Raw genomic sequence first — 27,604 nt, forward strand, 5'->3', positions numbered from 1 at the left:
CTTCCTCAAATTTCATACGTGTTCCTCTGTAAGTGTGCTCAATTATTGTTTCTGTCTCCGCTGACAGTGAAAAAATAAAGGGAAAACCTTGTGTTTTCTTTTTAGTGACCACATTTGTACACATGAGCCATATAGGTTTGTCGCTAGCAGGAGGTTAAGTCTCAAACAAAGGATGTCTCCTCTGCACCCCTGTGCTATCCCTCTCTAGGTACATAATAGCCCTATTTTGTTATTCCCAGGTAAACACAGACAAAAGGATCGCAGCCCAAGTGACTAGATTGTAGCCAGAATGACCACAGGTGTGTTAGTGCCTTCCTCTTTGCCCCTGGAGAGAGACGGGTATGCAGCTCTCGAATGCAAAATTGACTTCAAGCCTGTTAGTTTGCTGTTATGCCACTACAGTGATGGCGGGGGGGGGGGGATACCCAGGAATTACTGTCGGATTTTTCCTTTTCCTTCAGCATCTGAGAAAGCTGAAGCAAAACTTCCACAGCAGAGTTTTCATTTCATCTCTCTGTGCATGAATTCTTTGCCAGAAAGTTGAATTCTCCTCATGTTCAAACTTTGGACATGTTTGTATCCTTCCCAAAAATCTGCCTGGAAAGAAAAGGTAGGGTTATTGAATTTAAAAAACCTAGTAACGTAATGAATTGTGCAGAACATATCATAAAATATTCTGCGAGCGCCAGGTCAAAACTGTAGCTTAATTAATACATGCTGTGAAGTTTTTATCAAAACACATCCTGAAACCAATTTAGGACTTCAGAACCCAGGGAAACAAACTTCCAAAGCATGGCTAAATAATAAACTCAGTGCAGCAAATTATTCCACAAGCAATATCACATCAATGACAGGCCCCTCCAGAAAGCAGAATTACGCCGTCCTGGATTGAGCAAATGGCTGATATGCACAGGAAGGGAAGGGAAGAGAACCATTGGGCTTGATTGGGGATTTATTTCCACATCTTAGTCTTTCGGGTACATGGAAAAGTACAACACTGTTAGCAAAGGAAAATATGCAGTTGTCCCTTCCTTGTGTTTTTTTAAGCTGCAAGGGAAAAAACGTATGGTGCTACCAAGGAATGGGAATACTACACTAGACTGGTAACCAGGCCAAAAAAAAAAAAAATGCTCTAATTAAACTTACGTGACGGTTTGTATCTCTCATAGATACTATTACTACCGTACGCCGCAAGGCCTGTTGGCTACTGACTGGGGCCTTCCACGGTGCCCTCTCCCACGTGCAGACACCCGCTTGGTCAAATTCATTTTTCAGCAGAGTGTGTGAACCAAGTAGCTGAAGAATTTCTATGAAAAGTGGAGCCACCATATCTCAGGAGGGGGAAGCATGAGAAGACCCAACTCCCAGCATCCTCCCCTGCCCCGGCTAATCAGGATTCATTTGTTTGCTTGCTTGATTCGTGTGCCACCCATCTCCCCCGGCGGGCTACTCTGGGCAGCTGGGGTTCAGCTCCCGCTAAGGGGCCGCAGGGTCCCCAGAGCTGCTTTTCCTGAGCTGCGCAGGAGAGGCCAGGGACCCACCCGAGGCTGGGCTTCTCTCCGTGGCCAGACCTGGAAGGCATCGCAGGCCCTGCTTGCATCGCTCCGGTCATTTCCACCAAAACCCAGTCTTGCATCTTCCGCCCTTTCATTGGGCAAAACGACTCGCAGGATCGCGGGAAAAGCAGACAAGCTGGGGAAAGTCTGTCTAGTATTAAGTTAAAGGTAGAAAAGAGGGGAGCCAACAGAGAAGCCCCTCGGGGAGGGTGGGCTGATCCCCACCAGAGGAGGGGCCCCTCAGGCTCACTAGCATCCCCGGGCATCAGGGCCAAAGCATGCCCCGTCAGCGTTCAGAATGCCCTAGGCTGGCCGAGAGCTTTTGCCTCCGCCTCTTGAAGGGGGCCGGGGAAATGCCTCTTGCCAGGCTGGAGCTAGCCGGCAAGTCGCCCCCGCGCTTCAAGGGAGGCACAGGTGCCCGCTCCGAAGCGCAAGAGAAGGCAGGCTGCGCGCGGCAGCGGGTTGGGAGCCATCTGGCAACCTCTAATTATCCAAGGAGCCGCGCAGCCCCACAGGCTGGCTGCTGAAATCAACGCTGGCGCGCTGAGGGGGTGGAGGCAGGCAGGCGGGGGGAGAAGAAAGCCCCCTCCCCAGCCCGGCTTTCGCTTCCCACCCGCTGCCCCTGAGCAAAGGCCGAGCGCACCCAGGAGGAGGGGCCGACCCCCCGAACGGCTCTGCCCCGACAGCAGCGCCCTCAGCCACGGCCCCGGGCGGCCCCCACCGGAGGGGTGCCGGGCGCGTTGCAGACGCTCATCTGGGCCCGTCTGGTGAGGACTCCCCGCGGGCGAGCTCGGCCTTCTGGCGCCGCGAAGCTGCCGTCCCTGACCGACGGCGGGCTTGGCCCTTTGGAGCGAGGAAGGTCTTCGGAAGGGGCGGCGGGGACGAAAGGGAGGAAGAGGAAGAGGGAGCGGCCCGGTGAGAGTTTTCTCGGGGGCCGCCGCCGCATCGGGGCGAGGCGCGAGGCCCCTCCGGACCCCGCAGGAGCGGGCTGGGAAGCCCAGGCTCGCCGCCCTGCGGGCCGATCGGGCGGCCGCACCGGGGCTCCTCGCTTGCACCTTCCCTTATATGGCTCGAAGCGCACCGAAGGCGGCGATTGGCCGCCCCGCGAGATATCCCCGAGGTAGGAAGACCATCAAGGGGGGCGGGTAAAGATCGGGAGAGACGGGAGGAGGAGGAGGGGGGTGCCGGCCCCCCGGCCTGCGGCAGGCAGCCCACTCTGGGGAGAGCCAGACGCCCCCACGCCAAACGGACAAGGACACCAGAGCCCCACGCTTTAAGCGGACGCGCTCTTTCCGCACGGAGGGAGGCAGATCACATCTGTTCTGCATCTGGTTTCCACCTCCATCAGCGCCACCTTCTTCCTCCGAACATGGGCTCTGTGGCCACTTAGAAGGGTCAGCGCGTGCCCACACATACACCAACCGAACTTTGCCAGGTGCCCTGCTCGGCATCTGTGCCACATAGCAGAATAAATGCCCCACGTTGGTGACCAAGCAGAAATGACCGCCTGGGCATAAACAGAGCGAGCGCCTCCCGTGAAGGGCTGCTTGCAGATGGAGCTGAAAATTTCTGTACCAGCTGCTTCTCCGTCTGACCCACACAGCTCTCCGCGGGATCCGTCAGACCCCTTCTTTTTCGGACAGTTGGGTCTGCTCCACTTTATCCCAACATAAACAATCCCTAACCTCAATAACTGGAAAAGTTAGGGTGAAGACATGAGCAGCACAAGCTACATTAATCTCCTGTAAACTGACGCTCCTGATCTTTTTGGGCCCCGATGCCCACGGGCACATTTTCCCTTCTTAAAACAGGCTCTTGGTCTTATGGTGGTAACTTTGGTTTTGACTGAGCCCCAGGGGTGCAAACGCTGTCATTTGTGGCTTATTCCCAGCCATGGCTTAGCATAGTTGGTGAAGCCCTGCACAATGGGGCTTAGCATACTTGCCCCAACTGCTGCGGAGCTATTAACCCTGCAAGTGCCATGCCAGAGGTCAGCAGTTCTTTGCCCCGAACCCAAAGCCAGCTCTGCGGCTTGACAAATTTAGGTTGGCTCTTAGCAACTCAGAAATCTATGGGGATTGAACTGATCAACAAGTCAGCAAAATCAGAAACAACAAGGCTTTTGTGCTAGGACTGTACCACTTCGGACAGAAAAGCCCAAGTCGAAAGCAGTCTTACTTTTAATTTAAAAAAAAAAAACCCACATTCACAGATTGTGTCAGAACATTCCGACCAGATAAGATGGATTTCTCCACTGCAAAAATTATTCTGCCAATTGGGAGTATATTTCTGGGTCCCCCACTACCCCCTGCCCTTCCCCAGTGAAAACCCTACCGCCTGCATTCTGAAGCAATGCAGTTCATGAAGAAAAATAAATTGGCTAACATTTAGCTTAATTCTTTGACATTACTTGTGCTGCTGTACAAACATATTAAGGTCACAGGGGATACCTCCCCACTCCCCGGGAATTTAGACCAGCCTGTAACCTGAGGCTGACACAGACACCTAAACAATACACTGTTTAAAAACATTCAGTGGTTTTATTTTCATCTTTAGCACAGCCTTAAATATCAAACCAGATAAACAGGAACAGCAGCAAGCTGGAGCAACATGCCGCCCAGACAGCACGCAGGACTTTTAAAAAAGATTTCACATAAAAATCAGTGCAGAGTTAGGCTTCCTTGGACGAGGCAGGTGCTGAGGAGGGCAGAGAAGAAGAAAGAGACACAAGAAACCTAAATGCGTGTGTGTCGACTCAGGAAATCAAGGGAAGTTTGGACTATTCGGTGAGTAAAAAAAAAAAAATCGAAAGAGGAGACATGACAGAGGCTTATACAACCTTACAGATAGCCCAGAGAGGAGGGAACAACCTTTCTAAAAATAACAGACTGAGAGGTTATTCAACAAAACTAAAGAATGACCTTTCCATGCAATGCATAATTAGCTCACGGCACTAACTCGCAGAGGATTCAGTCACGGCCACTAGCTGGGTGGCATTGAGAAAGGGTTTGGACAAATCCATGGAGGAAGCGCAGCTTCTAGCAGCAACAGCAAAGAATGGAACTTCCACGTGCCACAGCAGAATAGCTGCACGGAAGAGACTAAGACCAGAAGTGCCCTGCTCGGAGCCCACAAGAGGGATCGACCTGCCAGATGCCTGGCCGATGGACGGACCCCCAGCCGTGGAATTCCTCTGTGGCCTCCGTTGAGGCATTTTCCTCGGCAGAACTGATGCCCCCTGCTCGTCTGATGCCCCCTGCTCGTCTTAAGGGACCCTGAAACAGCCCTTAGACAGTCACACATGAGTTCCAATCCAAAATTTCTGAAGAGGGAGAAGAAATTAGGTTCTCTGCAAACCGTGTTTGTTAGTCTCCCCACAGCTTCTAATAAAGAGAAGCCCACCACAGATGCACAGAGGAGACCAAAAGACTATAGTCGAGATTCCATGCCAGTTCACTCAGGAGGAAAAGCAAAGCCGTTTACAGATTTTAATAGGCTTGTCCATGCAAGCTGTTGTGCCCAGGAGGAAAGAGAGAAGAAGTAAAACTGTTTTATTAAGCAGTTTGCATAGATTTCTCAAAAAAATAAAGGAGCTTCTTAGCATCCACAGAATTTCTGAAACAAATGAGCCAAAAGAAAAAAGAAAAGAAAAAGGTAGTAGGTCACACTAAGGCTCTTTTCTCTCGGATTAAGCTCTGCTCCTTCCATACGGGTACGTCAGAGAATGCCAAGACACTGGCAGACATCGTAGAATTTCAGAGCTCTAAATATCGGTGTGAATCCAAGAGCGCCCGCAGCTTTACGCAGGTTGCACGAGTGGGCCTTTGCACAGGGACTGCGTATTGAGGGCGGGGGCGCTGCGCATGCATTACTGGCTTTTCCAGATGCCGCATTTAACTTTTTCCACATGCAGGAGACATGCACAGCTGTTGCACCTACCCACAGCCGCAGCTGCATAGTTCCCGTCTGGAACAGGGATGGCTATCTAAGGTACCACCCTGTTTCGCCCCTCCTTACCCCTTGGGGAACACAAGCTGCTGCTTTCCCCTGAGACTCCCCAAGTGGCTGGGGGGGGAATCCTTCCTAAAGACAGGCCAGACCCCCTCCCCGCCAAGACTCATGTTGATGACCGGCCCCTTCCCCCTCCCCCCGCCTGCTCCCAACTCCTTTACTTCCTTTCCCACCATTCAGGGCTTCATCCTGCATGACTGCAGCCCACCGCCATCGCTCCTGGACTGTGACCTCGCATATGGAAGAGCCGATTCGTCCGGGCTCCGTTCTTTAAGGACACAGAAGCTTACGCCACCACCCAGCTGGTAATTGCTAAAGGACACACTGCATAGGGACTCTTCCAAAAATGCAATAATAGTTAGCTTGGACCCTGGGAAGGTAGAGGAGAAAGAGGAGGAGAAAAATCTGGAGCTTATTTTCCCACTTACAGTCACATAACAAGCCGAAAGCAAAGGGAAACAAAAGTAAATGACTTATAAGCAGCAGCACAATCGGGGTTACCAAATCAGGGCTGCCAAAACCCAGAGCGGCACAAGATGGCAGCAGAGGGCCAGGTTTCCCGTCTATCTCTGCCGCCATCTAGCGGTCTCCAAATGCCTACACCTCAGATAGGTCTTCCCCAGAATCAAAAATATTTGAGCTTGGGGCTTTGAGAATACGTGCACAAAACCTGTGCGCTTCTCCCTGGTTGAGCCCAGCCCTGAATTCTCTGCCACTGCGTGAGGCTGAGCAGCAAAGAAGAGAGAGTGTTACCCCTCTACTATGGGTTCACTAATCTACAGGCGGGAGGAGAAATCCCTGAGGAGTGGAGAGAGAGCCAACCCTTTTCAACAGGAAGCTATTTCTAAGTCAGCTCAGACCTGAAGAAAAGAACTAAAAGGAAGGTGTTTCTAGAATAAGCCCTGTCCTGGATAAAATGACAAATCAAAGTTGTGTAAAGTGGCTTTCAGGCATGCAGGCTACATGGAACAGCACTTCCTCCCTTTCCAGAGCACTGACGTTCTCTGGATACAGTCTACTGGCTCAGAGTAATGGAGGCTGTAGTCCAGAACCTCTGGAGGGCTTCCAAGAGGAAGGCTGGCCAGAAGGTGCGAATGAGGCACCACAGCTCCCATCTTGCATTTCCAGAGGATATTATTTGGCTGGAGGTTTTCAGAAACTCTGGCGGGTTAGTGCTCACGCAAAGTCCAACATGGTTACGATGAGCAGCCTGCCTGCCCCGAAGGCCCCAAGCGAGAAAGCGGAGCAGCCCCACGAACCTGAAGGGGACAAAATATGCCAAGGGCCCTACAACACAAATGTATTTCAACAACGGATACAGTCACGTCCATATGCAGCTCTTCAAAGAAGTAAGACGGCAAAACCTACAGGCAGCCCTTGACATTATTTGCTATGGAACAAAGGAAACATACCTTAAAATAAATGCTGCCATAATACCAATTTCATCTCTAACATGCCAAAAACGTTATCCGATAATCTGCAGCAAAGAACAACCGTTTGCGCCAATGGTATTATAGAGAGAAGGGTGCTAAACTCCTTCCAAACCCCTCATTAGCTCTTCTTCTTTTATGACTCTCATTTTTGATGCATTTGCAAGCTCACCCTTTCTCTCTTCCCTCATGAATGCCTGATACGTTTACTCTTGTATCACTACAAGCGAAGTAAAAAATGTTTTTTTATTCTGAGTAACACCCACGCACACATCACTTACCTGTATGAATAGGCTAAATGGGATACCAGTAACAAGCTGACTTGGAGAAATAACCAGTGCTTTGACTTTAACATCAAGCAGCTTTGGTCATTGGTGGGAAAAGTTCTTAAAGGGAAACGAAGTTAATCCCTCTGGCTGAACGGAGTCCTAAACTGGGGGGAAATAGAAACACGCTGTGTCTTATAGCGAACGCCGCAGGAGTGGCGTGGGAGGAAAGGCAAGAGCGAGAAAAAGAAAAGCTCTGTTCTGCAACACTCGCGTCAAAAGATAAGCACGGGAGGCCCTCGCCCAGCTGCCTCCTCCCCTCAACAGAAGATGCTGCGTCCGCACCCCTCCTGGGTCCTACGGCCCCAGCGCAGACGCCTGGCATCTCTGGAGATCCCCTCCTCCGCCTAAATGTTTCCCAGTCCTCGCTTTCAGGGCTTACCTTTTGTCACGGGCACATTAATACTCCTACGGAGGGGAAAAGCTCGCATGGTTTGATTTTACAGAGGCGTTTTATCCGCCTGTTTGCAAGCAGTGCAGCGGCGGGGAGGGGAGGGAAGGGAAGGGAAGGGAAGGGAAGGGAAGGGAAGGGAAGGGAAGGGCCCACGTGGTGCAGAAGGGCCGGGGGGGGGGTCTGCCCTCTCCCACCACTCGCATCTTGCGCCTCAGTCGCCTCCTGACTCTCCCGGGGGTGAAACGTGGCACAGCTGGCGTCCCAGGACACTTCCAAGGGAGCAAAAGAAGAATAAGATCTGCCGCCCAAACTCAGGCTCAGAGAAGGGCAGCCCTGCAACCGTTTCCAAGCAGGCCTGGTGTTGCGGTGAAGGCACCGGGCTCGAAAGCAGGGGCGGGGAGCGCTGGTCCCGCCCGAGAGGGGGAAGCCGGCCGGCCGGCCAGCAGGCGGACTTTGGGCCCGTCCCGTCCCGCCCTGTCAGCCCAGCCCACCTCGCAGGGCTGCTGTGGTGGGGAGAGGAGGAGGAGGGAGGAGGATTAGCTACGTTCGCTGCCTTGAGCTATTTATCTAAATTTATTAACGCCATTCATTTTTTCATTGTTGTTGTTGTTGTTGTTATAAGGCGGGATAAAAAAATCTAAAAAAACCATTCCTATTATCTTTTTCTGCCGGACTGCCATGGATTTGTTGCGGGACTGTTTCTGGTCTTGAGTCTTTGAAGGACGCTGGAAGTCCCAGGACCGAACAGCGTTATCCAGTTAACCTGTAGCAACGGTTTACACAAAAGCCGTTCTTCCGCGTCGGCTGGATGGTGTTTTCGGCGTTTTAGAGGCAAGATAAATTCTGGGAGGGGTCTGCGTTCCCAGTGCCGCGCGGCAGATGGAAAGCGGGCCGCCGCCGCGTCTTCGGCTCTCGCTGCCTTCTGCTTCGAGGGTTGCCAACGGGGGTCGTTCCACGGGTTTTGCGCCCAGCGAACCTTCCGCCTCACGGGCCCCTTGGCGGATTTTGGACGCCGCGGGCAGCGCTGCTCCCCAGACGTCCCCGACAATCACGGGCCGGTCGTGGCGCCAAAGGGGCCCGGATTAGGCCATTAAGTACCATGGCTTCCGCTCCGCAACACCCAAAGCAGGTGGGCTGTGCTGTCTGTGGCCGTTTAAATCACGACGTCATCGCGCAGGTGGCCTAAATTGCCCCCGAGACGCACAAGTTCAGCAGTCCCAAAGCGATGAGGCGACGGACCCTCGACAGTCCGGCAAGGACCGTGTTTTCTAAGACTTCTTCCTGGCGGGCGGCAAGCAGGGACACTCGCGGGCCCTGCAGACTGGTCGGTGGCGATTACTGATGTTAACTGAAATAGGGGTTTGTGCCCTTCGAATCTACTATTGCCTTATAGCTTTTTACGCCACATACAATGCAGTCACTCCATCCATCCATCCATCCATCCATCCATCCACCAACCAACCAATTCTAAGCAAAAGTTCCTGTGGGGACTAACGGCTCACCGGATGCTTCAGCTACTCTTCCCTCCCATCTCCTGAAAAATGCTAACTTTTGTGTTTTTCTGTGCGTGGAAAGAGTTTCTCTTTCCTTCAGGAAAACAACAGAAAACAATTGTTTGGATGTATTGTTGTCGCCGGGGGGGGCGCAGGGGGCTGGAGTGGGCTTTCTGTTGGGCTTTGTATTCTTGTAAGCCGCCCGGAGTAACCGTGAGTGAGTTGGGAGACCGTACAAATAAATAGATAAATAAATCAAGCAAGCAAGCAAGCAAGCTTCACGGGTGCCTTTTGTCTTTGGGTTCTTCTTGTTATTGGTGGTCTCAGCACTTAACCAGGGAGAAGAGAGGGCAAAGAGAAACTTCTCTGTAGTGGAGTTTCTGATGGGGCTAGCTAGCTAGCTAGCCCCATCAGAAACTCCACTACAGAGAAGTTTCTCTTTGCCCTCTTTAAATAAGAGTTTGTTTCTCTTGTTTCTCTTTAAATAAATTTCTTGTTTCTCTTTAAATAAATAAATAAATAAATAAATAAACAGCTATTTATTTATTTATTTATTTATTTGCACGCACGTTTTTCTATTGCCCTAGCTAACCAGCCTACAAGTTTCTTGTACCTTTTTAATTTGATTGAGGCACGTGCTAATCCGGGCTTCGCATGCCTCCTTTTACAGGTTACGGGATCTGGCTGAGTGTCCGTGACGGCGACACCATCCTTGGCCGCACGAGCAGTAACAGCTTGCCGACGGTTTGCTTTGGTTTGGCCGACCTTGGCTGATTTTGAAAAGTTTTACCGGGTTGCATCCAGTTAGTACTCAGAAGGGAGAGCGGCAGGAAATCTCAAGCTATAGGAAGTAAAATTTAAAAAACTGTAACAAAGCCCCAGCAAACCACTAAGTGACCAAGAACCGCCCACCCTCCACTGCAAGAGAGCTTGAGTTTGGTCGCCTAGTAGAGAAACCTCTGATTTCAGCTGCAGGGTTGTCTACTTGACTTCTTTGGGCCTCGAAATAGTCCTTAGGATGCCCGTGGATGTGTCAGCCACGGTTTGCGTGAAACCAGCCCCTGTAATGTATTCAACAAATTGTTGTCAAAACAAGCCCCAGCTTAGCATCATCTGCAAACCTAGCTACTGATTTCCTCGTCCCGACCCCAGAAAAGGACCTCGTTGGACTCTTGCTCTCCTGAAGAGGTCTGGGGAGGGGGTAGCGGTGTCCCTGTTCAGACACAGAGGGGAAGGTGAGGCTCCGGCGGGCAAGGGGCAGAGGCTTGCGCCCTGTTCTCGGAGCCGCCCCTCTGCGAAGCAACCCAGAGCTGGGCCTTCCCGAAGGGGTGGGGGGATCACGAGCCATCCGGGGAGGCGGCTTCCCATCTCTTTCCCATCAGCTCCCAGTCCCAAAGTTGGCCCTTCCCAAGCTGATTCATCAGTATCGGGTGAGCCACTCTTTTGGCCAGGCAGGCATGAAATGTAATAGGAAGCAGGAAGACCAACTTTGGCTCTAGTCTTGACGGGCCTTTGGAGATCCATGTCATCTCTTCACACTTGGGCGGTGCCCCGTAAAGCGCCAACGCTCCCTCCACAGCACTGCAGCTACCAGCCAGGATGCAGCCACCTCAATCCGCAATCTCCCAGTTTATTTAATTAGCAAGTAATCCAAGAAACACCAGCACTTCTCTGACTGGCAAGTTTACCCAGACACACGCCATTCTCACCCCATAATTGGGTTTTCGCCTGTAATCCCACATGTGGGATTGACAGCAAGCTTTCCCTTGCTTAATCTGCAATACAGTGTTATCCGCTCCAGACTCATCCAACAGATTAGCCAAGCCTGTGGGAGAACCGGGGCAGAGGGAGGAAGACGCTGGAGCGCGGCTGACTTCTGGACACGGCCACTCGCTAAGACAACTCAAGGGGATGTAAAACAAACACAGGCAAGTTCCTCCCCAAAAGGTCATAAGTAGTCATAAGTTTGGAAAAAGAAGATAAGGGCAAATTAATTTCTCAAACTCTTAAGAAAAGGGAAACGAGGGCACCTCAGGCTGATTGCAAAATCTCACTGTGGGGCAGAGGTAAAAAAGCAGCAATTTCCAATTCCCTTTCTGGAGGGATGATTCTGGAAGACTCGTGTGGGCATTCCTCCCTCTAAGCCGGAGCAGAAAGCACCACCCACGGAAACACAAATTCCTGTTCCCAGTTGCAACAGTGGGAAACCCAGGTTGTTCTGCTTAGCAAAGTGCAGAGTGGGGATCATCAGCAAGGATATGAAGGTACCTGAGATACAATCTGTGTCCAGTGTTCACTTCCCAACTCTCAGCTGAGCCAGCAATATTGAGGACCAAGGCCATCTGAGAGACCCGGGGCGATCGCTTTCCCCATTCTACCTTCTTAAGCAGTGAGCAATGACCACAGCAAGGGGAGCATGGCACAATCTGTAATGGGGAAGCACTTCCCACTGTGAGATCCTGCTGCCTGTAGCAATCCTACAACCCTTAACCCACCTTTCTGCGGTTTCTCTGAACACAGGAAGAGCAAGAGGCACAAGTGAACAGATGGCTCTGACTTGAACCTGAGAGCCCTTCCAACCACCAGTAAATTCTGAGCAGGTGAACAGCGTTGCCAGTACACAGAAAACAATGGCCACACTCAACGGACACTTACTGTTGAGTTCCTCCTGTCCAACACGATATCCACTGTGTTTCAGTATCCGAGATGGAAAAAGGAAACAAAAGAGGACCAGCCCTGCTATTAGATGCGGTGAGGCAGTGGTTGATGGAGGATACAGAACCATCAGAGCCATCTCTTCGGACGCCACAGAAGACGCTCTCCTGTCACCAAAACTGAAACGAGATTCAACTCCAAGGGGACAAGATGCCATCCGTGCTCTACCTTAGGCAGCAAAATGCTTGGGGCCAGTCAAAGAAATCAAGGATTTGCTCCTGAAGGAGAGGTGGATTGGCACGTGTGATCTTGAAATGCTTCAGACTACTATTCTCCCGTCGCACTGAAAAAATAAGACGCGTGCCTGAAGACGAATGAACACCTAACGTCGTAAGCTCTGCCGACATGTACTTTTCCAAGCAGAACTCCATGACCCACAATTCTGCTTTCTGAGCACATTGTGTACATTGCTACTCATAGCTACGTCTGATGGTAAGAAGAAGGGCTGAGGAAAGCAACGGGAGATGTATCAAAATGACACTATAATGACATGGAATACCTACCAAGAACTTCAGGGAAATTTTATGAGGTACTTAAGCCTGTGGACCAGAACTGCCTTGAATCAAGGGCAGCCTCTTCAGAAACTGCTTCCCCAGTTCCAGCCAAGAACCCGTCTTGAGCTTAAGCAAAACCGGGTCGCTTGGTTTCTGGTAGCGTGGGCTCCTGCTCCCGTGACTGCATCATGGACATGAACATAGTTTTCTGCATAGTTTAAGGTGGCCATGTTGCCTTTATGACAGAATCTGGGCTTGGACCCAAGCAGGGAAATAGGCCCTCTGAGTGGCAGAGCAGCCACAGAGGACCCAAGGGGACACAGGAGGGAGGCAACGTACCCCCCGGAGCCTGAGGCGCAACCTGTGTCTCCTGGTATTTGGGAGCGTGGAACACTCACGTGGCATTTGGACTGGAGGACTTCGCTGATTACTATTTAGAAACCAGGGGTTGTTCTTGGAGAGGGGCTCTCTGAAAATCATGGGGCCCAAATGGCCAGAAACAGCACCATGCCACTTTTGAAAAAATACGTTGCAAAATGTTACCTGTAATTTGCTGCACTTTGGGGGAGAAAGGATATAGACACAAAGAATGTAATGAAATGGGCTTCCTTGAAGCTGGAAGAGAGGAATGAGTGACATTTAAAGGTGGGGGGGAGGGAAGAAAAAACTGAGTTTGTGAGGAGTATGGATCGAGTAACAGCAGGAACCTGGTAAGCATCAAATGCTATAGATTCCAACAAAGCATATACTCCTCAACTCCTACACCCTCTTCCTAGCTGCCCTGTGCCCTGTCTTCCCTATAGATTGCCCCACCGCTTGCCTTCACATCATACTCCTCCTGTACTGAGGCAGCACGCTCTGTTTGGATTTAGGTCCTGAGAGCTGCAGTTCCAGGTGTTGATAGAGGCTTCTCAGTTCTCTGACCTCCTGCAGCACTTTCTGGGCTTGGCTCCAGTTGGAGGAGGCCTCGCCCAGCAGCCTCTGTATCTCCTGCAAGGTGGCCTCTGAGTCCAGCTTGGGAGAGGACGAGGGACAGGCGGGGGCCGCCGCCGACGCAGAGCCAAGCTCCTGTGCCTTTCGCGGCTCTTCCCCGTAGCCCCTCACCTCCGTCAGCAGCTCCTGTGTCTTCTCCAGCTGCAGCGCCACCAGCTCCTGTATCCTGACCAGCTGCTCAGGCTCAGGGGAAGCCCTTCGGTCCTTTAGGCCGGTCCTCACCAACATCTGGCGAGCCGAGGAAGAGTCCCAGCAGGAGAGGATTTCTTCCATAGAGGCACATTTGTTCTTCTCCAAGTGAGAGAGCTTCTTGGGGACCTGAGGAGTATACATGGTCCCTTTGTCAAAGGCCTCACTGTGAGGTGAGAACTTCTCCCCAGACACATCCTTCCTCCGCGGGAGGCTGTTTGTCTTGCTCTTGTCCAGGTTCTTGACGTTCTCTGAATCTGAGCGCCTTCGGCCAGGGGTGAAATGGGCAACTGGTTTGTCCAAGTCCACTCGGAAACTCTTCTCACAGGCGTCATGGTCTTCTGGGGAGGCATCCTCCTCCTGAATCAAGTCCAGTGTCAGCATCCCATCAGACGTTGAGGTAGATGCCTGCAAAGGCAGGAGAAAAGTGGGGAAAATGGGGAAAAAACCAAGCCTCCAAGAAGGATTGAAAGAATCAAGGAAAAGGTATCTTGGTAACAGGACTAAGTCTTAGTTTGCATAACCTGATGCCACTGAAGTCACAGTCTGTATAGCTCCAGCAACGTATGGCTGTTGGTCATCCAGAATCAACACAGCTTAGGGGATGGAATGGTGGAAGTTGACTGGGCAGAAGCGACACAAGGCTTCCAATGAAACTGATGGTCTGACGGTTGGTGACTCAAAGATTGTCATGAAGACAAAATGCACAACGCCCCCAGCCCCTGTCTGAACCACTCTGCAATTCTTGGAAGAAGAGTAAACTGCAAATAGAGTTAAGAATAAGCAGCCTGGGGTCTGCTTGCTCAGCGGAAGTTGGGATTCTAGTTCCTTCCCACTGCACTTACCACAGCCATCAAGTGACCTCTTGTCGGAGGCCGCCTGGAGTGCTGTATCTTTGCTCTGTTGCGGGTTGGATGAGCGAGAAAGCTTTCCTCTTCCACGGTCACCTGAAAAGCAACAGAAATGCCCATCAGCAATCTCCGTATGAGGCATACTGTGGCTAACTGGAGTTTGCTTGATAAATTATGGTGAATCACTTAACTCCCAGGAGAAATGATCCCCCCATCCATCCATCCATCCATCCATCCATCCATCCATCCATCCCTTGCACACAGTTCATCCAGTAGCTCATACCAGAGCACTCTGGCATATTCATTACAATTAGCTGAAATTTCTTTGGGAAGGGAGCAAAAGGAAAAAGTAGAGGCTCCAGTTTTGCAAGATGGAGACTCTCCAAAGATAGAGCATTTCATTTGGTGTTTTGCAAATTTCCCATGTTGGGGAAGAATCGTTTTTTGGTGAGAAGTTAAAAATATCCCTAAATAAAAGCAGGATTTGCACCTCCAAACAATATTCTCCCATAGCTATTTTATCATCCCCTTTCAGCTCCCTCTTATAAGACGCCTTGGGGACTGCTACTGCTACCCTGCCCTGGCATCCTTCTCTTCCCCCCTGCTGTTTATTTAGGGTGAGGGTTAGGGGATATGTTCCTCAGCCAGCAACTGGTCTGGTTTTGTTATCTTCCATGCACGTCTCTTGCCATTTGAACCACAGGAGAAACAACTTGTCCTTCATTCAGGAAGGAGCATGGCCTAGCTTCGCTTCCCCCTCTGCTTTGATCAGCCCCTAAAATGACTTCTCTAACCTTACAGATTTTTCCCCATTTTAATGGAAAATCAGCACCCTTTCAATTCCTCTGCCCCTCGCCTGCAGACCAAAAGATGGCCCTGATGGCCTTCTCAAAATAAAAAAAAAATCCACTGCATTGCTCTCTGCGGCTCCCCCCGCCCCCCATTTTCTTTGCACCCAATTTTACTTTAGGCACCAAGCCATTCGACCACTCACAGACCTGTAGAGGGCCTTGTACAGCACTGGCACACTCTCCCTAGTAATAAATCACTGCAAGGGCGTCCCTGCGCCTCTGTTCTCCCTTGTCTGTCTGCGAGCCTGGCAACCAGATTATTGCCAGGATTGAAAGAAATGGAACTCTCAATATGCCACTCTCTGGGTTTTCTATAGAAGAGTGAGCTCCAGAATGAAATAAAAAGTTACTGACGTTCCCAGTCACGTAAGCTGTACCACGACAAGGAGGCAAACTCAGGCCGCCTGCCGCCTCTAGCCTGGGCGTTTGAGAACGGAGACCCCCATCCCAGGCCTCCTTTCAAGGAAAGAGACTCCAAAGCAAGCAGGGCCTTTGCACAGCCAGGAATCTCAGAGGAATGGTGCTGCGGGCTGAAGAAGAACAACTCTGGATGAGCTACAACGAACTCCCACGACTGCAAGCAAACTGAAAGGCGCTCTCTCTTGCACGGCTTTGAACTCCTACCCTGCTCCGGACCGTGACTTTGGGAAGGTCAACTCAGCCTGTGGATCGGGACAGGCCGAGCCAAGGGCCAGACCGCTCACCTCATCCAAGATGCGGTTTTTGGCCCGGATTATTGCAGAGTTGAGCACGTTGATCCAAGATTCCTTTTCTTCGGGGCTCACAGCCAGGAAGACGAGATTTGGTGCCTGAGAGAGACGGAGGCATCAGCAGCAGCCAAAGGAGGGCTTACCCACCCCGCTTGGCACTGTCCTTAATAAACTCAAGACAAAGATAATGTGCAGCAACTCTTAGGCAGAGGAGGAAACAACGGCTTACTCTCAATTGCTGTTTTGAAACACGCTTGTAATAGCTTATCCCAGCCTTCCACCAATGTGTTGGGACTACAGAGCCCATGGGCAATGGGAGCCCAAGCAGGTCCAAGGAGTCTCTCATATTTTGCATGATGGGCGGCCATATAAATACATAATTGAATAAAATAAAATAAAATCTGGGGCACCAGACTGGAAAGGCTGCTCTAAACAGAGACATGGCGGCCTGTAAGGTCCAGCGAAAAGGAACTCAATGCCCCAAACACCAGCAGATGGGAAGTACTGAAACACTCAGGCCCCAGACTCTTGAACCCAGGGAGTGCTGCTTTCCTGGAGAGGAAGCTGGGACTGGCTAGACCAACTGTTAGGTGGTACAGGAGCTAAGTGAGATCCAGGGGAGCAAACCATCTGACGGTTACAGGGTGGGCAGAGACCCACAGCCCTTGGGCTATATTGCTTCACAAGCCTAGACGTGGAGCTGCTGTGGACGGGCAGGACATTGGACCGACCCCTTTCTAATTATAGGAAATACTACCATGAACTCCTACGGAAGGCCCAAGAAGTGGAAGGAGCAGTCAGGCTGCAACATGACGAGCCGCTCTGTTTCTCTAGCTGTCTCTCAGTCTGAACAGCAGACACAGTTGTGGAAGGGAAAGACGAAGACAGACCGGTGGCGGTTCAGCTCTCAAGTCAGAGAGGACGTGCATCGTGCCCTTGAGAAGCTGCTGCTGTGCCACTGGTCAACCCAACAGCTTTTCTGCTCTGCTCTGCAGGATCCCCCGGGTCTTGGGAGGAGAGGGACGCTTTGCAGCCTGGCCACCTACCTACCCCCGATGGTTTGGACAGAAGACAGTATCCTTCCCAGGACTGGAACCAGGAACTCTTGGTATGCCAAACAGCAGCTTGAATGCTCAGCAGGAAGGAAGGAAGGAAGGAAGGAAGGAAGGAAGGAAGGAAGGAAGGAAGGAAGGAAGGAAGGAAGGAAGGAAGGAAGGAAGGAAGGAAGGGAGGGAGGGAGGGAGGGAGGGAGGGAGGGAGGGAGGGAGGGAGGGAGGGAGGAAGGAAGGAAGGAAGGAAGGAAGGAAGGAAGGAAGGAAGGAAGGAAGGAAGGAAGGAAGGACGCTTACTGTGTTGCCAGGCTCCTTGGAATGGGCGAGCGAGAACTTGCTATAGTTTTTTTTGCTTCTGCTTTTGGACTTTCTGAGCTCCTCACACTTCTCATAATCATTCAGATCAAACACTTCCTGGATGTTTTTCTCATCTTTGAGCTGTGGACAGACAGATAACAGGTTTTCCAGGTGAGACCTACACTACCTTGATGTGCTGCCAATGACACCTAGATTAAAAACTCCTTCACTCCTTCACCATATCAAAAATATTTTGGGAATTGTGGTTCTTAATGCAGGCATGAACACGACCCACTTTCACTGCATTTTGACAGGCCCTCCAATGCACAGAAATGTTGCTGCATGAAAGCTGCAGAGGCCCCGTCACCCACTCGTGGTCCTGCCACTGAAGCGCTGAGTTTTTGCTTCTTCCACTGAGATCTGTTCTAGGATCTATCTGTGCCTCTAATCTGCTTTCCTCAGCCTGGTCCTCTCCGGATGTGCCAGGGCTACAGTCCCCAGAAAAGCACTGAACTGTGGCCACAGCAGTTCCTCCCCTGCCGGGCAAGCCTGCTCCTGCTGACTTTTGGAGACTGACAGAGAGCGAGCGCCAAATTCACTACCATTCTCGTCATTTGTCTACCGTGGGCACCCCCACGTACGTACGTGCTCTCTATCCTGTGCCCAACCCCAGTTTAACGGTCTGCCAAGAGCAGTTTTTAAGTGATCCGTAGGGGTAGAAAAACCAGGGGCAGCATTATATTAAAGGGGTACAAAATGATCATAATTATTATTTATAGCAATGTTTACTAAGACAGTAGCCCGGGGGGACTACTTTTCAGCCAGTTCTACTGGAAATGGGAAAAAAGCCCGCCCGCCTTCAGCTACAACCCGGCTCTAGCAAACCCCTCATCCCACCAGAATGCCTTCCATTAAAAGAGGGTCTGTAGAGCCCTTTGGGGAGTGAAATAACCCCCCCTCCGTGCCGAGCCTTTCCAACACCCCGCCGAGCCTCCTGATTAGAACAGAAGGTTTATCCTTTGGCAGATGCCAAACAGGGAGGGTAGGACAGGGGCTCACTGAGGCTTACCCCCAACGGCTGCAGCCGGATTCCATGCTCCCTTCTGCGCCTGGCGCCCTCCAGATGTGTTGAGCTACAGCTTCCCAAATTTCTAACTGGCTTCGATCCACCTGGAGCAGGCCCGCTTTGTCTTGCTTGCCTATCTTACGGGCACCTCGTATTAGGGCCACCTCCCTGAACCATTACTTATGATTTGTTTTAGAAAGTTTTTACGCTGCCCTTCAAGACAAAGCTTTCCCAGGAAGGTACGGCTAAGCCAACTAACTGCAGCTATGGATTCCTGGAGGAGGAGACTGGTGAGGCCCGACGTTTAGCAGGTGCCACGGTATTATTTCCCTGTGCAGTTTGGACGGGGGGCGGGGGCGCAGCATAGTCTATTTTTAACTGGGCCAGATCTCTCGCACACAAGACAGCACAGTGGAACAGCTCAACGGGCTGGGTTTGTGTCACACGGAACAAGCCGCAGCCTTTGTTCTGGCTACGCTTTTTCGTCTTCGTCAGGAGGTAAGTTAAAAGGAAATAAATCCCACCACAAAACGGCCTGTTGAGCTTGAACCAAGTAAGGCTTTCTTGCTTGGCTTTGGGATGCCTTTCCAAAATGGGCCCATTCACTGGCTGTGGGATACAAAAGAACTATCTGGGTGTAATGCAAGATTTTACCCAAAAGATTATTAAGCATTCTTCACAAGAAAAGCTAACAGCCATTGGTAAGAATCAGGGCGTGAAAGCTTTTAAAGTTTTGCTGGCAGAAAGCAAAAACACACAGAACTCCTGTATCCCCATTCGTGCAGATTTTTATTCTATCTGATGGAGGTGCCTGTGAAATTTGAGTATTTGCACATTTATGTACCAACTTAAGCCATCTGGATCAAAGATTAGGCTTAGCTCTCTTTATCGCAACACAGATGTTCCCTTGAGGTTGACTGGCATGGCCCTGGGTCTTCTGACTGGTTGTCTCTCAAAGAGCTTCTGCAGGTTTTTGCAGCTTTTCAGAAACTTGCAAATTCAGTTCAACACAACAGGCAAAATCAGCATGCACACACGAAGAGCTCCACTTTCGGTACTCCTTGAAATGGCTCTCTCCGCTTGGATGCTTCAGTCCTAAACCCTTCCCCGAGCGGTTTCACTGGCATGGGGGAACAAAGAAGGCCAGACAAGGCTCAATGGGACGCCTGTTTCTCCAGGCCGCAAAAGCCCCTGTTCTCCACTGCAGAGAACAGCCAGGAAGAGAAAACGGTGCAGTCAACTGCCATCCTCATCAGTTGACACGCAGAACTGACTGAAATAAAGCCAGTCTTGCATACAGTTTGCAGAGAGAGAGGAGAGAGATGAAGAATACGTTCTCCTGCGAGGACCCAGATTAAGGGGAAGTTCAAATCAGTGACATCCCATGGAAGAAGAATTTCCAGCAATGGCCACAGCCAGCGACACAGGGTCATAAGCATAGTTATGTAAGCCTTGGGTTACAACGTTGGTTAGGGTTATTCAGGGCAGTGGGAGGGCAGGTTTAAAGAACTGGAAGAGTCAACAGATTCCATATCGTTTGCTCTCCAATGTCAGATTCTCAAGACTCATCGAGATAGCATTTGGGCTCTCAGAATTTTCTCACTTCATTATTGTGCTCTCGACATCTGCGATGGAAGTGCTAGTGGAGCAATGAAAGAATTTAACACTTTTTAAAAAGCGGAAACTATCCAGCACTTACAATGATCTGGCATCCAAGCAAGCAAAAGCATGCCAAATCTGCCGATCCTTAGGCCCCTGTGTCCTGGGACCGGAAGAGCCCCTGGCTGGAACGAAGGCTATTTCTCTGTCTCCCTCCCACACGCAGACCACCCCCCTCTGGCCCTGGAACTCATTCCAAGAGGTGAACTGGGGCAGCAGAGAATTTAGGGCAAAAGTGGCATTTGCACACGCAAAGAGTGTGCAAAGAGCTGGGCTTTGGAGCTGTGGGAGGGAGGTGACAGGTATTGGGCTCTGCCCAGACAAAACACTTCAAGTGGGGCAGTGGGGGTCAAATGCACCCTCCTGCAAAGAGAGTTAAATTTGCCACCCAAAGACGTGACATCAGGTAAATCTGCTGAGGAGGAAGACTATCAACATTTATTGGTTCTGCTAGTGAAATAACAGAAATTGCAGCCTGTCAACTAATACGACACTGAAGGAGCAAAATAGGGGAGGAGCCAACCTTTGCTTACGGAGGTACCCGAGGCATCCAGTTGGCCACTGTGGGAGGCAAACTGCTAGCCCAAACAGAACTCAGGTCTGATCCAACAGAATCGTAATTCTTTTAAGGCAGGATCTAGTCCTCAAGCTTTGAAGATATTTAAGCACTGCCTGGTGATATCTCAAAGGCCAACAGGAAGGAGACTAAGAATTCTGGTGCTCATCATGCAGCCCCTGCAGCAGTACAAAATTAGCATCAGAATGTAAAGTTACTTCACTTGTATGACTCACAGATGCCGAAGACCCATCTTTTTTTAGCACAGTATTCAGGTCAGGGCAAGTAATGCTGAGATTGCTTTTAATTCTTTCTTCAGCCTGAGGCCCTTTAGAAAGGCACACAGCAGCATGGACAGGGTTTGCATACAGCAAATGCCACATGTGCAGCTACAGTGAGTAAAGAATAAGGTAAGAGTGAATGTGGCACACAGTGACCCAGTTCTGGGTTGGGGGCTTGGGGAAAAGGGAAGCAGAACTCTTTGAAGAGATTAAACCAGCAACTAAGCTTTCTTTGGAGGGACAAACAGCTGTTTCAAGGCAAAGTGGTTTTCGGTGTGAAAAGGAAGCAAGACTCGGCCAAAGGGGATCTCGGAGCAAGGAGGAGCAGCTGCCGGAGCAGCCAGCACTGGCAGCAAGATCCAGGGAGCTGCCAAGAGTCCCCTTAAACCTCTGCCCAGCTTGGCCCCACCGCTTGCGCAGGCCTTTGCCGAATGAGCCCCTGCCACTTCCAATGGCTGGTCCAGAGGCGTCCAGCTTCCGGGCACCCCAAGACGCTACTTCTGTCATTCTCCTTTTGGCCCAGCTCGCTCCCAGCTGGGAAAACGTCTGGGAGCCCTCTATTTCTGCAAGGCTATGGCGGTTCGGAGGCACTGTTTTCTGGGGATGCCTACTTGAACTGAGATGAGAGTTTTGGCCCTCCGGGAGAATCGAAAACAGGCACTTCCAGCGGGCCTCTGGTGATGCGTGACGGGTGGCTAGGGTGGGTGGCTGTACCAAGCTCTTTGGGCATTAGGGTTCTACAACCGTCCAATTTTAAATTTTTCACCAAGGATGTTTTTTTAATGTTTACTTACTTTAAACTGCCAAGAATATTGGGATTGTAATAAATCTAATCAATCAATCACAAATTCTGCGGGTGCAACTCCGGCTTAAGTTCTGAAAGGGGCCATGAGCTTTCAGAAGGGCGGGAGCTCCCTGACTGGCATGCAGAGACTCCCAGGTCCAAGTAGGGTCAAAAATATTTCCATTTGACAATGGGGAGAGTTGGGGCCATTTTGCAGACAAGGCCGGAAAGAAGAAAGGTCCCATTTAGTGCCTTAAGTCAGCTTCCTATATCCACAGAACACCACAAGCCAAAGAAAGTAAGTTTTTCTTGGCTAGGATAAGGGAATGGACACTACCTTGCTAGCAACAAATCCTGCAGATTTGCAACTGGGGGAAATGAAACATAATTTCTTGGAACACACATAGTAATTAATCTAGGAATGATGTGTAGACAAGAAAGTGCCACCTGATTAAAAGAAATCTGAGCTGCCTGTCTAGCAAGGTTTAATGGGATTCAAGCTGGTATCAAGTTTGCATTAACGAAAAGTTCGAAGAAAACCGTTTTAAATTGTGCGGGGCTGTGTCACAGAGAGCACCATCCTTGCTTCCTCCTGGGCAAGAATGTAGGAGAGAACGCTTCTTCTGAGAACTTTAATTAGTATCAACATTAAAAATAATGAGCATTTTTTCTAAGAGTAAAAGCAAATAATAAAAATTTCCACTGGGACTTCACTCTTGCTCTGCCTCCAGATGTGCTGTATAAAACGCCCTCCAACAGCCACAAACAGGGCACTGGTGAAAGGACCAGAGGGTGCCACTCCAGGGAGGGCTTCAGGGCCTGGCCAGAATCAGATCCATTTCGGGACGCGCGGGGAGCTCTCGGCCAGAAGGACCGTCCTTCTCTGAGCCTAGCCTCCTTCCTGCTTCCACCCGCTGAGCCACTTTCCAGCTACCAGCCTCGCTATCAGATGTCCTGCAACTGGAGCCATCCTGGCTCATCGCCTCCCTGCATGGCTGATGCTGCCTTTCCCTACCAGCCAAGCACTTGTCCAGTTTCAGGGTAATTAAATGCAGGATTGTCTCTTTTGTGAAATCTAAGGAGTAATTCCTTTGGCCTCAGCCCCAGCCAAAATGGAGCTTAGGCATGACTCGGCTGGATTTCTGGCTATGGTGAGTATGCCAAACCACAGGTAACAAATTGTATAAGTTAATAATATTTGCTCCTAGCCATCCATGAGGCCGCGAAATCTCTCTTCTGCCTCCATTATCTGCCCAGCCCAGCGTGCCTACGTTTAAACTGTAAGCTTGGGGGCGGGGGGCGGGGGGCAGAGGCCTGTCCTTTCCACCCTTGTGTTATTCCTTAAGTGCGTAAACCACCCTGTATGCAATAAATGAGAACTGAGAAAAAAGGGACTAATTTCTGCACCTGGGCGAATCTGAGGTCAGGAGGGACAGGTCTGAAGAGAATGATGAAAACCGAGCACTTTTTTTTTTAAGAAATAAGTCACAAATCGCATTTCTTTCTCACCACAAAGAAGCAACCTCTGCTTTCTCCTCATCCAGAATTAGGATCAACATGAAACCTCCAAGCAATGTTTGAGCACCAAAAGTTTGCATTAGAAAGTGACTACTGCAAAGTACAAATAGCAACACAGATCCAACATCAGAGAATGAGTTTTTAAGCAACAGACGTTCATGCCCCCAGTTAACTGCCTCTCAGGGACACACATTTTAGTACGAGCCAGTGGAAAAACAAACACCCTCATTTGCATGTAACATGTACTTCATCCCAAAGCCACTGAACAAAGAAACTCTAAAAACAAATATGCAAAATTTACCCCAGGCTTCCCAAAAGCACCGGAAAGGGAGATGCAAAGACAAGAAACCTTTTGGTCCCTCCTGGTCAACTGCCATGGAAACCCTCACAATCTTTCGAGGATCAGGTGGTTCTGAAGAGAGGCCAGGTTCTTCTGGCACATAAGGCAGGCTAGCAGCCTTGCTAGACCATGGGCCGCTTTTACTCTCGGCAAGTTCATTTCAAGTGAGCTTGTGAGGGATCTGTGATTCTTGGCCAAAAATGACCTGGGTCTGCAACTTGGGAACGCTCGGCTGTTTCTGCAAGCAGAAACTCTAGCAGATACCTGGATCCCGACCCTGTTTCCAGCAGCACGGCCAACTGGGCCCCAGAGCTGGCACCCAGAACAACCCCCCGCCCCCAAACAGTCTCCCAAACCCTGCAAAGCATCCAGGCGCCAGAGTAGAGGTTGCCTCCTGCGTGCTCACTGCAAGCCAGCCAGTTCGGACAGGAAGCAAAGTCAGGACTCAACGGAGGAAGCAGCTGGCCTCCCGGGGAGCTCAGTCCAAGCCCTCCTTCCTGTCTGTGGCACTCCCAGGGTTGAGAGGATGCCACAAAGTTCCTTCCAGTTGCCAGGACTGCCATCCATCCCCACCCTGCTCCTCCACCTCACCACTGCCTCCTTGCAACCTCTAGCCTGGGCCACAGGGCCCTAGACCTTTGCTTACTGGGGGATTGGTCAGAGTCTCTCTGGCTCCTAAGAAGGGACTGAGCTCACGGCCAGGTTGGGACCAGATCAGTGTCAAAGGAGCATTTTGCCAACGAGTTCGTGATCGAGCTTTGGGGGAAGCAAAAAGGCAGCCCCCCCCCGTAGGAAAATGAAGCCCAGCTGATGGCTTCTTGTCTCCCTCTTCCGCATCAACTTCCTCTTTCACCCTCCAGCTCCTGCATGAGCAGTCTCTGTGAGAGAGAACCGCGTGCTTCAGATACCCAGCCTCTTCCCAGCCCCCCCAGCAAAAATTGAACTATAGAAAGGGGACTTAAGCAAGCAAAGGAAAGGCTGGCCTAAGGAAGCAGGACGTAAGCAACCTCTTACCAACCTCCTTCTCCGAGATATACAGTTGGTCACCCTTCAGGACCACAAAACGATTCTTCCAAATCTCCCGAAAAATGCCTTTCCCACAGAATTTTCGGACCCAGCCCACCTTCTCAGGCTGCAGAGGTTGCTGGTTCCCTTCCTGGAACCCCTGCATTCGAAAGAAACAGAGAAAAGGCCAGGGGACAAGCGGGAGGGGAGAAGGACAGAACGGAAATGGCTAAGAGGAGCTCTGTGGCTTGCCTCCTACCCGCACCCCTTCCTGTGGCCTGGAAAGCTCTCCTTCCCCACCTCTGACTCTGTCCCTTCCCCAAAGCTGCAGAGCACCTGGGACACTGGCAGCTGCACTCAGATCACCCCGACAATGTGCACTGGTTTTTTAAAAAAGCGACACTACCACAATTACAAAGCAGACAAGATGATGTAAGGCGAATAAATAAGCAGAATCAAAACGATGCTGCCACCTGCTTTATATAAGGAAGTAGGCTGGAATCAATCTGTTCTTGGCCCAATCCGCATTTAATAATTGTGATGATGATGGTGATGATGATGATGATGATGATGGTGATGAAGGATCCTTCTTTCTCTTAGAAATTCAGACTAAAACCATGCCTATGTTTCTCCAGACTAGTGTTTCCCAATTTAGCCCTCTCTGCGTTTCTAATCCCACTGTCTTCATCCAGCGAAGTAAACGATGAGATCCAGGCACGTACACAGAGACGTGTTTCCAAATTAATACAAACACAGCTTCAATAATGGAGACTCTACATTTGGGGGCTGCATCGCTTTGAAAGCTGAATGATCAAAAAGCAAAGACAAGTGGATTTTGGGGCGGGGGAAACGAGGAAAGGAAAGTTGGAACAGCGCTAGCTAACCCTGCCCCCGTCGCCCACATACCCGGCACAGAGAGTGGACAATAACAACGCGCGGAGGAGGCCCGGGGGGGGGGGGGGGCTGCACGGAAAGCGGAAAGCAACTCACCCGTTTAGCAGTATTGTTTTTTTTCATCATTCCTCAACGCAGCCGCCCAGAAGAGGGGAAGGGAGGGGGAGGTGGATGTATTGGGAAGGGGGGCGAGAAAAAAGGCAGAGCAGATCTTTGGTGGGCAGAGAACTGAAGGTTTGTTGCAGCTATTTGGAAGGGGGAGAAAAATAAATCTCTCCTCCTCCTCCTCCTCCTCCTCCTCCTCCTCCTCCTCCTCCCCCTTTGTGGTTCTTAAGGAAAGCACAACTGAGCTCCCGCGACCTGGAGGCACAATTTGCCTCTGCGATGCCCACACATCGCTGCAGGCAGAGGGACCCCCGAAACCCCCTCCCCTACTCCGTCTCTTCCTCCTCCTTTCTCTCGCCTGGGCATGGACGAACAGGGTTCTCCTGGGCTCCACAGCACCATCTATAGCCAGACAAGCTGTGACGTTTTCACAATGAAAGAGGCAAATGAAGCAGGGAGGGAGGGAGGGGAGAGACCCCTTCTTCTTTGTTTGAGTCAGTTGGCTGGGAAGAGAGGAGAGGTCAGGGAGGAACCAACTAGGGGCAGAAATGGCCGAGGAACAGGAGCAATGTGGCACGCGAGGACTAGATAAAGAAACCCGCAGGGCGCGCGAACAGGCCCAGCCCCTGCATCCTGCCAGTCCTTCCTAGAAGCAAGTTCGGGCTCACCCAGCGACCCGGCATGGCCCTGGGAAAAGACCAGAGTCCTGCTGAGGGAAATGCCTCCGTTTGGCGAAGGGGGTTAGCAGCACGCCAGCCGTGGTACCCAACAAAGTCTTCAGGCAAGGCGGCCAATTAAAGCGACAAAGGTGAAGCGAGCATAAAGCAGCGCACGAGCTACCCCGGGGTTCCAGCAAGCCCCGAAGAGGATGGCAGCCTGGTGCTCTTCAACATGGCACTGAAGACACCGTTAGAAAAAGAGGCAGGCAGCGGCAGCTGGGGCTTCAGAAGTGCTGAGTGAAACGCCTTGTGGCTTGGAGTGGAGAGCTCTGGTGAATCGTGGAAATTAAGATAAAGTGCGCAGGGCTGCTTTGTCTGCAGGGCTGAGAGAGGAGCCGGCAGCAGGGGTCCCCGTGACACACGGAAGCTCATATCCCAGAGACCTGCACGTGCAGACGTGCATGGACACCCGCGCGCACACTGGGACCAAGAGCGACGCACCCCTGCACCCTCTCCCCAACCAAGCGGCCTCCAGAAGCGTTGGGCCGTGACCGTGACTCACCTCACTCCCAGGCAATCGGCTCTGGCTCGCTGGTTCACATGTACACTAGACAAGCCACAGGAAGAGCAACAACCACCAAGCCTTTCAGCTTACATTTACAATAAGCCAGAAGTCTTCCCACTTCTGGCTTAGCGTGATTTGCCAGTATGGCCCTTGGATAAAGGGCTCTCTCTTTTCCGAACCTGCCGCCACATTGAGGAACTCAAATATACCTGCCTTTCCAACCACTGGCGACTTACTTTATCCACTCGTTTCTTTAATTTACATTCCATCTTCTAACAGGGCGGCTTGCCTGCCGAAGTACAGGCCAACAGCCACCTGAGCCTGCTGACCTCCCCGGCTGGATACTGTTAGCAGGCTTAAAGTTACCGGCTGGCCTTGGGAGAGGAAGAGAGGCGCTTGCTGACTGAAGGACATACGCACGGCCAAGCCCTCCTGGTTATCAGCTGGTGCCTGATGTAAGGGAAGGCAGCGTCACAAGAGAGCAGGCACAGAGAGCCGGTTTGGTGTAGCGATCAAGGCAGCAGGCTAGAAACCAGGAGGCGGTGAGTTCTAGTCCCGCCTTAGGCACGAGGCCAGCTGGGTGACCTTGGGCCAGCCATTCTCTCTCAGCCCTAGGAAGGAGGCAAGGGCAAACCACTTCTGAAACCTTGCCAAGAAAACTGCAGGGACTTGTCCAAGCAGTTGCCAGGAGTCAACACTGACTCGAAGGCGTGCGTGCACACACAGAGACACACACGCAGTCGCAATCCACCTGCTTTCAGAACTTCAAAGACTAGTATCTTGTTTTTCCTCCATGAATGACTTCCTGCC

General features: G+C 51.1%; 1 protein-coding gene across 3 annotated transcripts; it reads right to left on the reverse strand.

Moving 5' to 3' along the window:
• Positions 1 to 500: 500 nt before the first annotated feature.
• PLEKHO1 (pleckstrin homology domain containing O1) lies at positions 501 to 27,302 on the reverse strand. 3 transcript variants are annotated; one of them, XR_015795500.1, is made up of 7 exons: positions 27,031 to 27,302; positions 24,585 to 24,731; positions 17,363 to 17,503; positions 16,008 to 16,112; positions 14,447 to 14,548; positions 9,824 to 14,009; positions 501 to 597 (listed from the first exon to the last, which is right to left on the reverse strand). XR_015795500.1 is itself a non-coding variant. In XM_007429071.3 (6 exons), exons 1-6 carry the CDS (start codon positions 27,061 to 27,063, stop codon positions 13,242 to 13,244), a joined length of 1,296 nt encoding a protein of 431 aa, XP_007429133.2. In that variant the 5' UTR covers positions 27,064 to 27,302; the 3' UTR covers positions 4,551 to 13,241. The 3 variants fall into 3 exon arrangements, 2 of the variants coding, with proteins under 2 accessions (XP_007429133.2, XP_087993144.1); XM_007429071.3 differs by lacking the exon at positions 501 to 597 and having other exon boundaries at positions 4,551 to 14,009; XM_088137018.1 differs by lacking the exons at positions 501 to 597; positions 27,031 to 27,302 and adding an exon at positions 25,562 to 27,017 and having other exon boundaries at positions 9,643 to 14,009.
• Between the last annotated feature and the right edge of the window lie 302 nt (positions 27,303 to 27,604).

Source organism: Python bivittatus, unplaced genomic scaffold (assembly GCF_059951505.1).
Source record: "Python bivittatus isolate LINGU-HERP-01145 unplaced genomic scaffold, Pbiv_v1 ctg000180_np1212, whole genome shotgun sequence".
NCBI lineage: Eukaryota > Metazoa > Chordata > Lepidosauria > Squamata > Pythonidae > Python > Python bivittatus.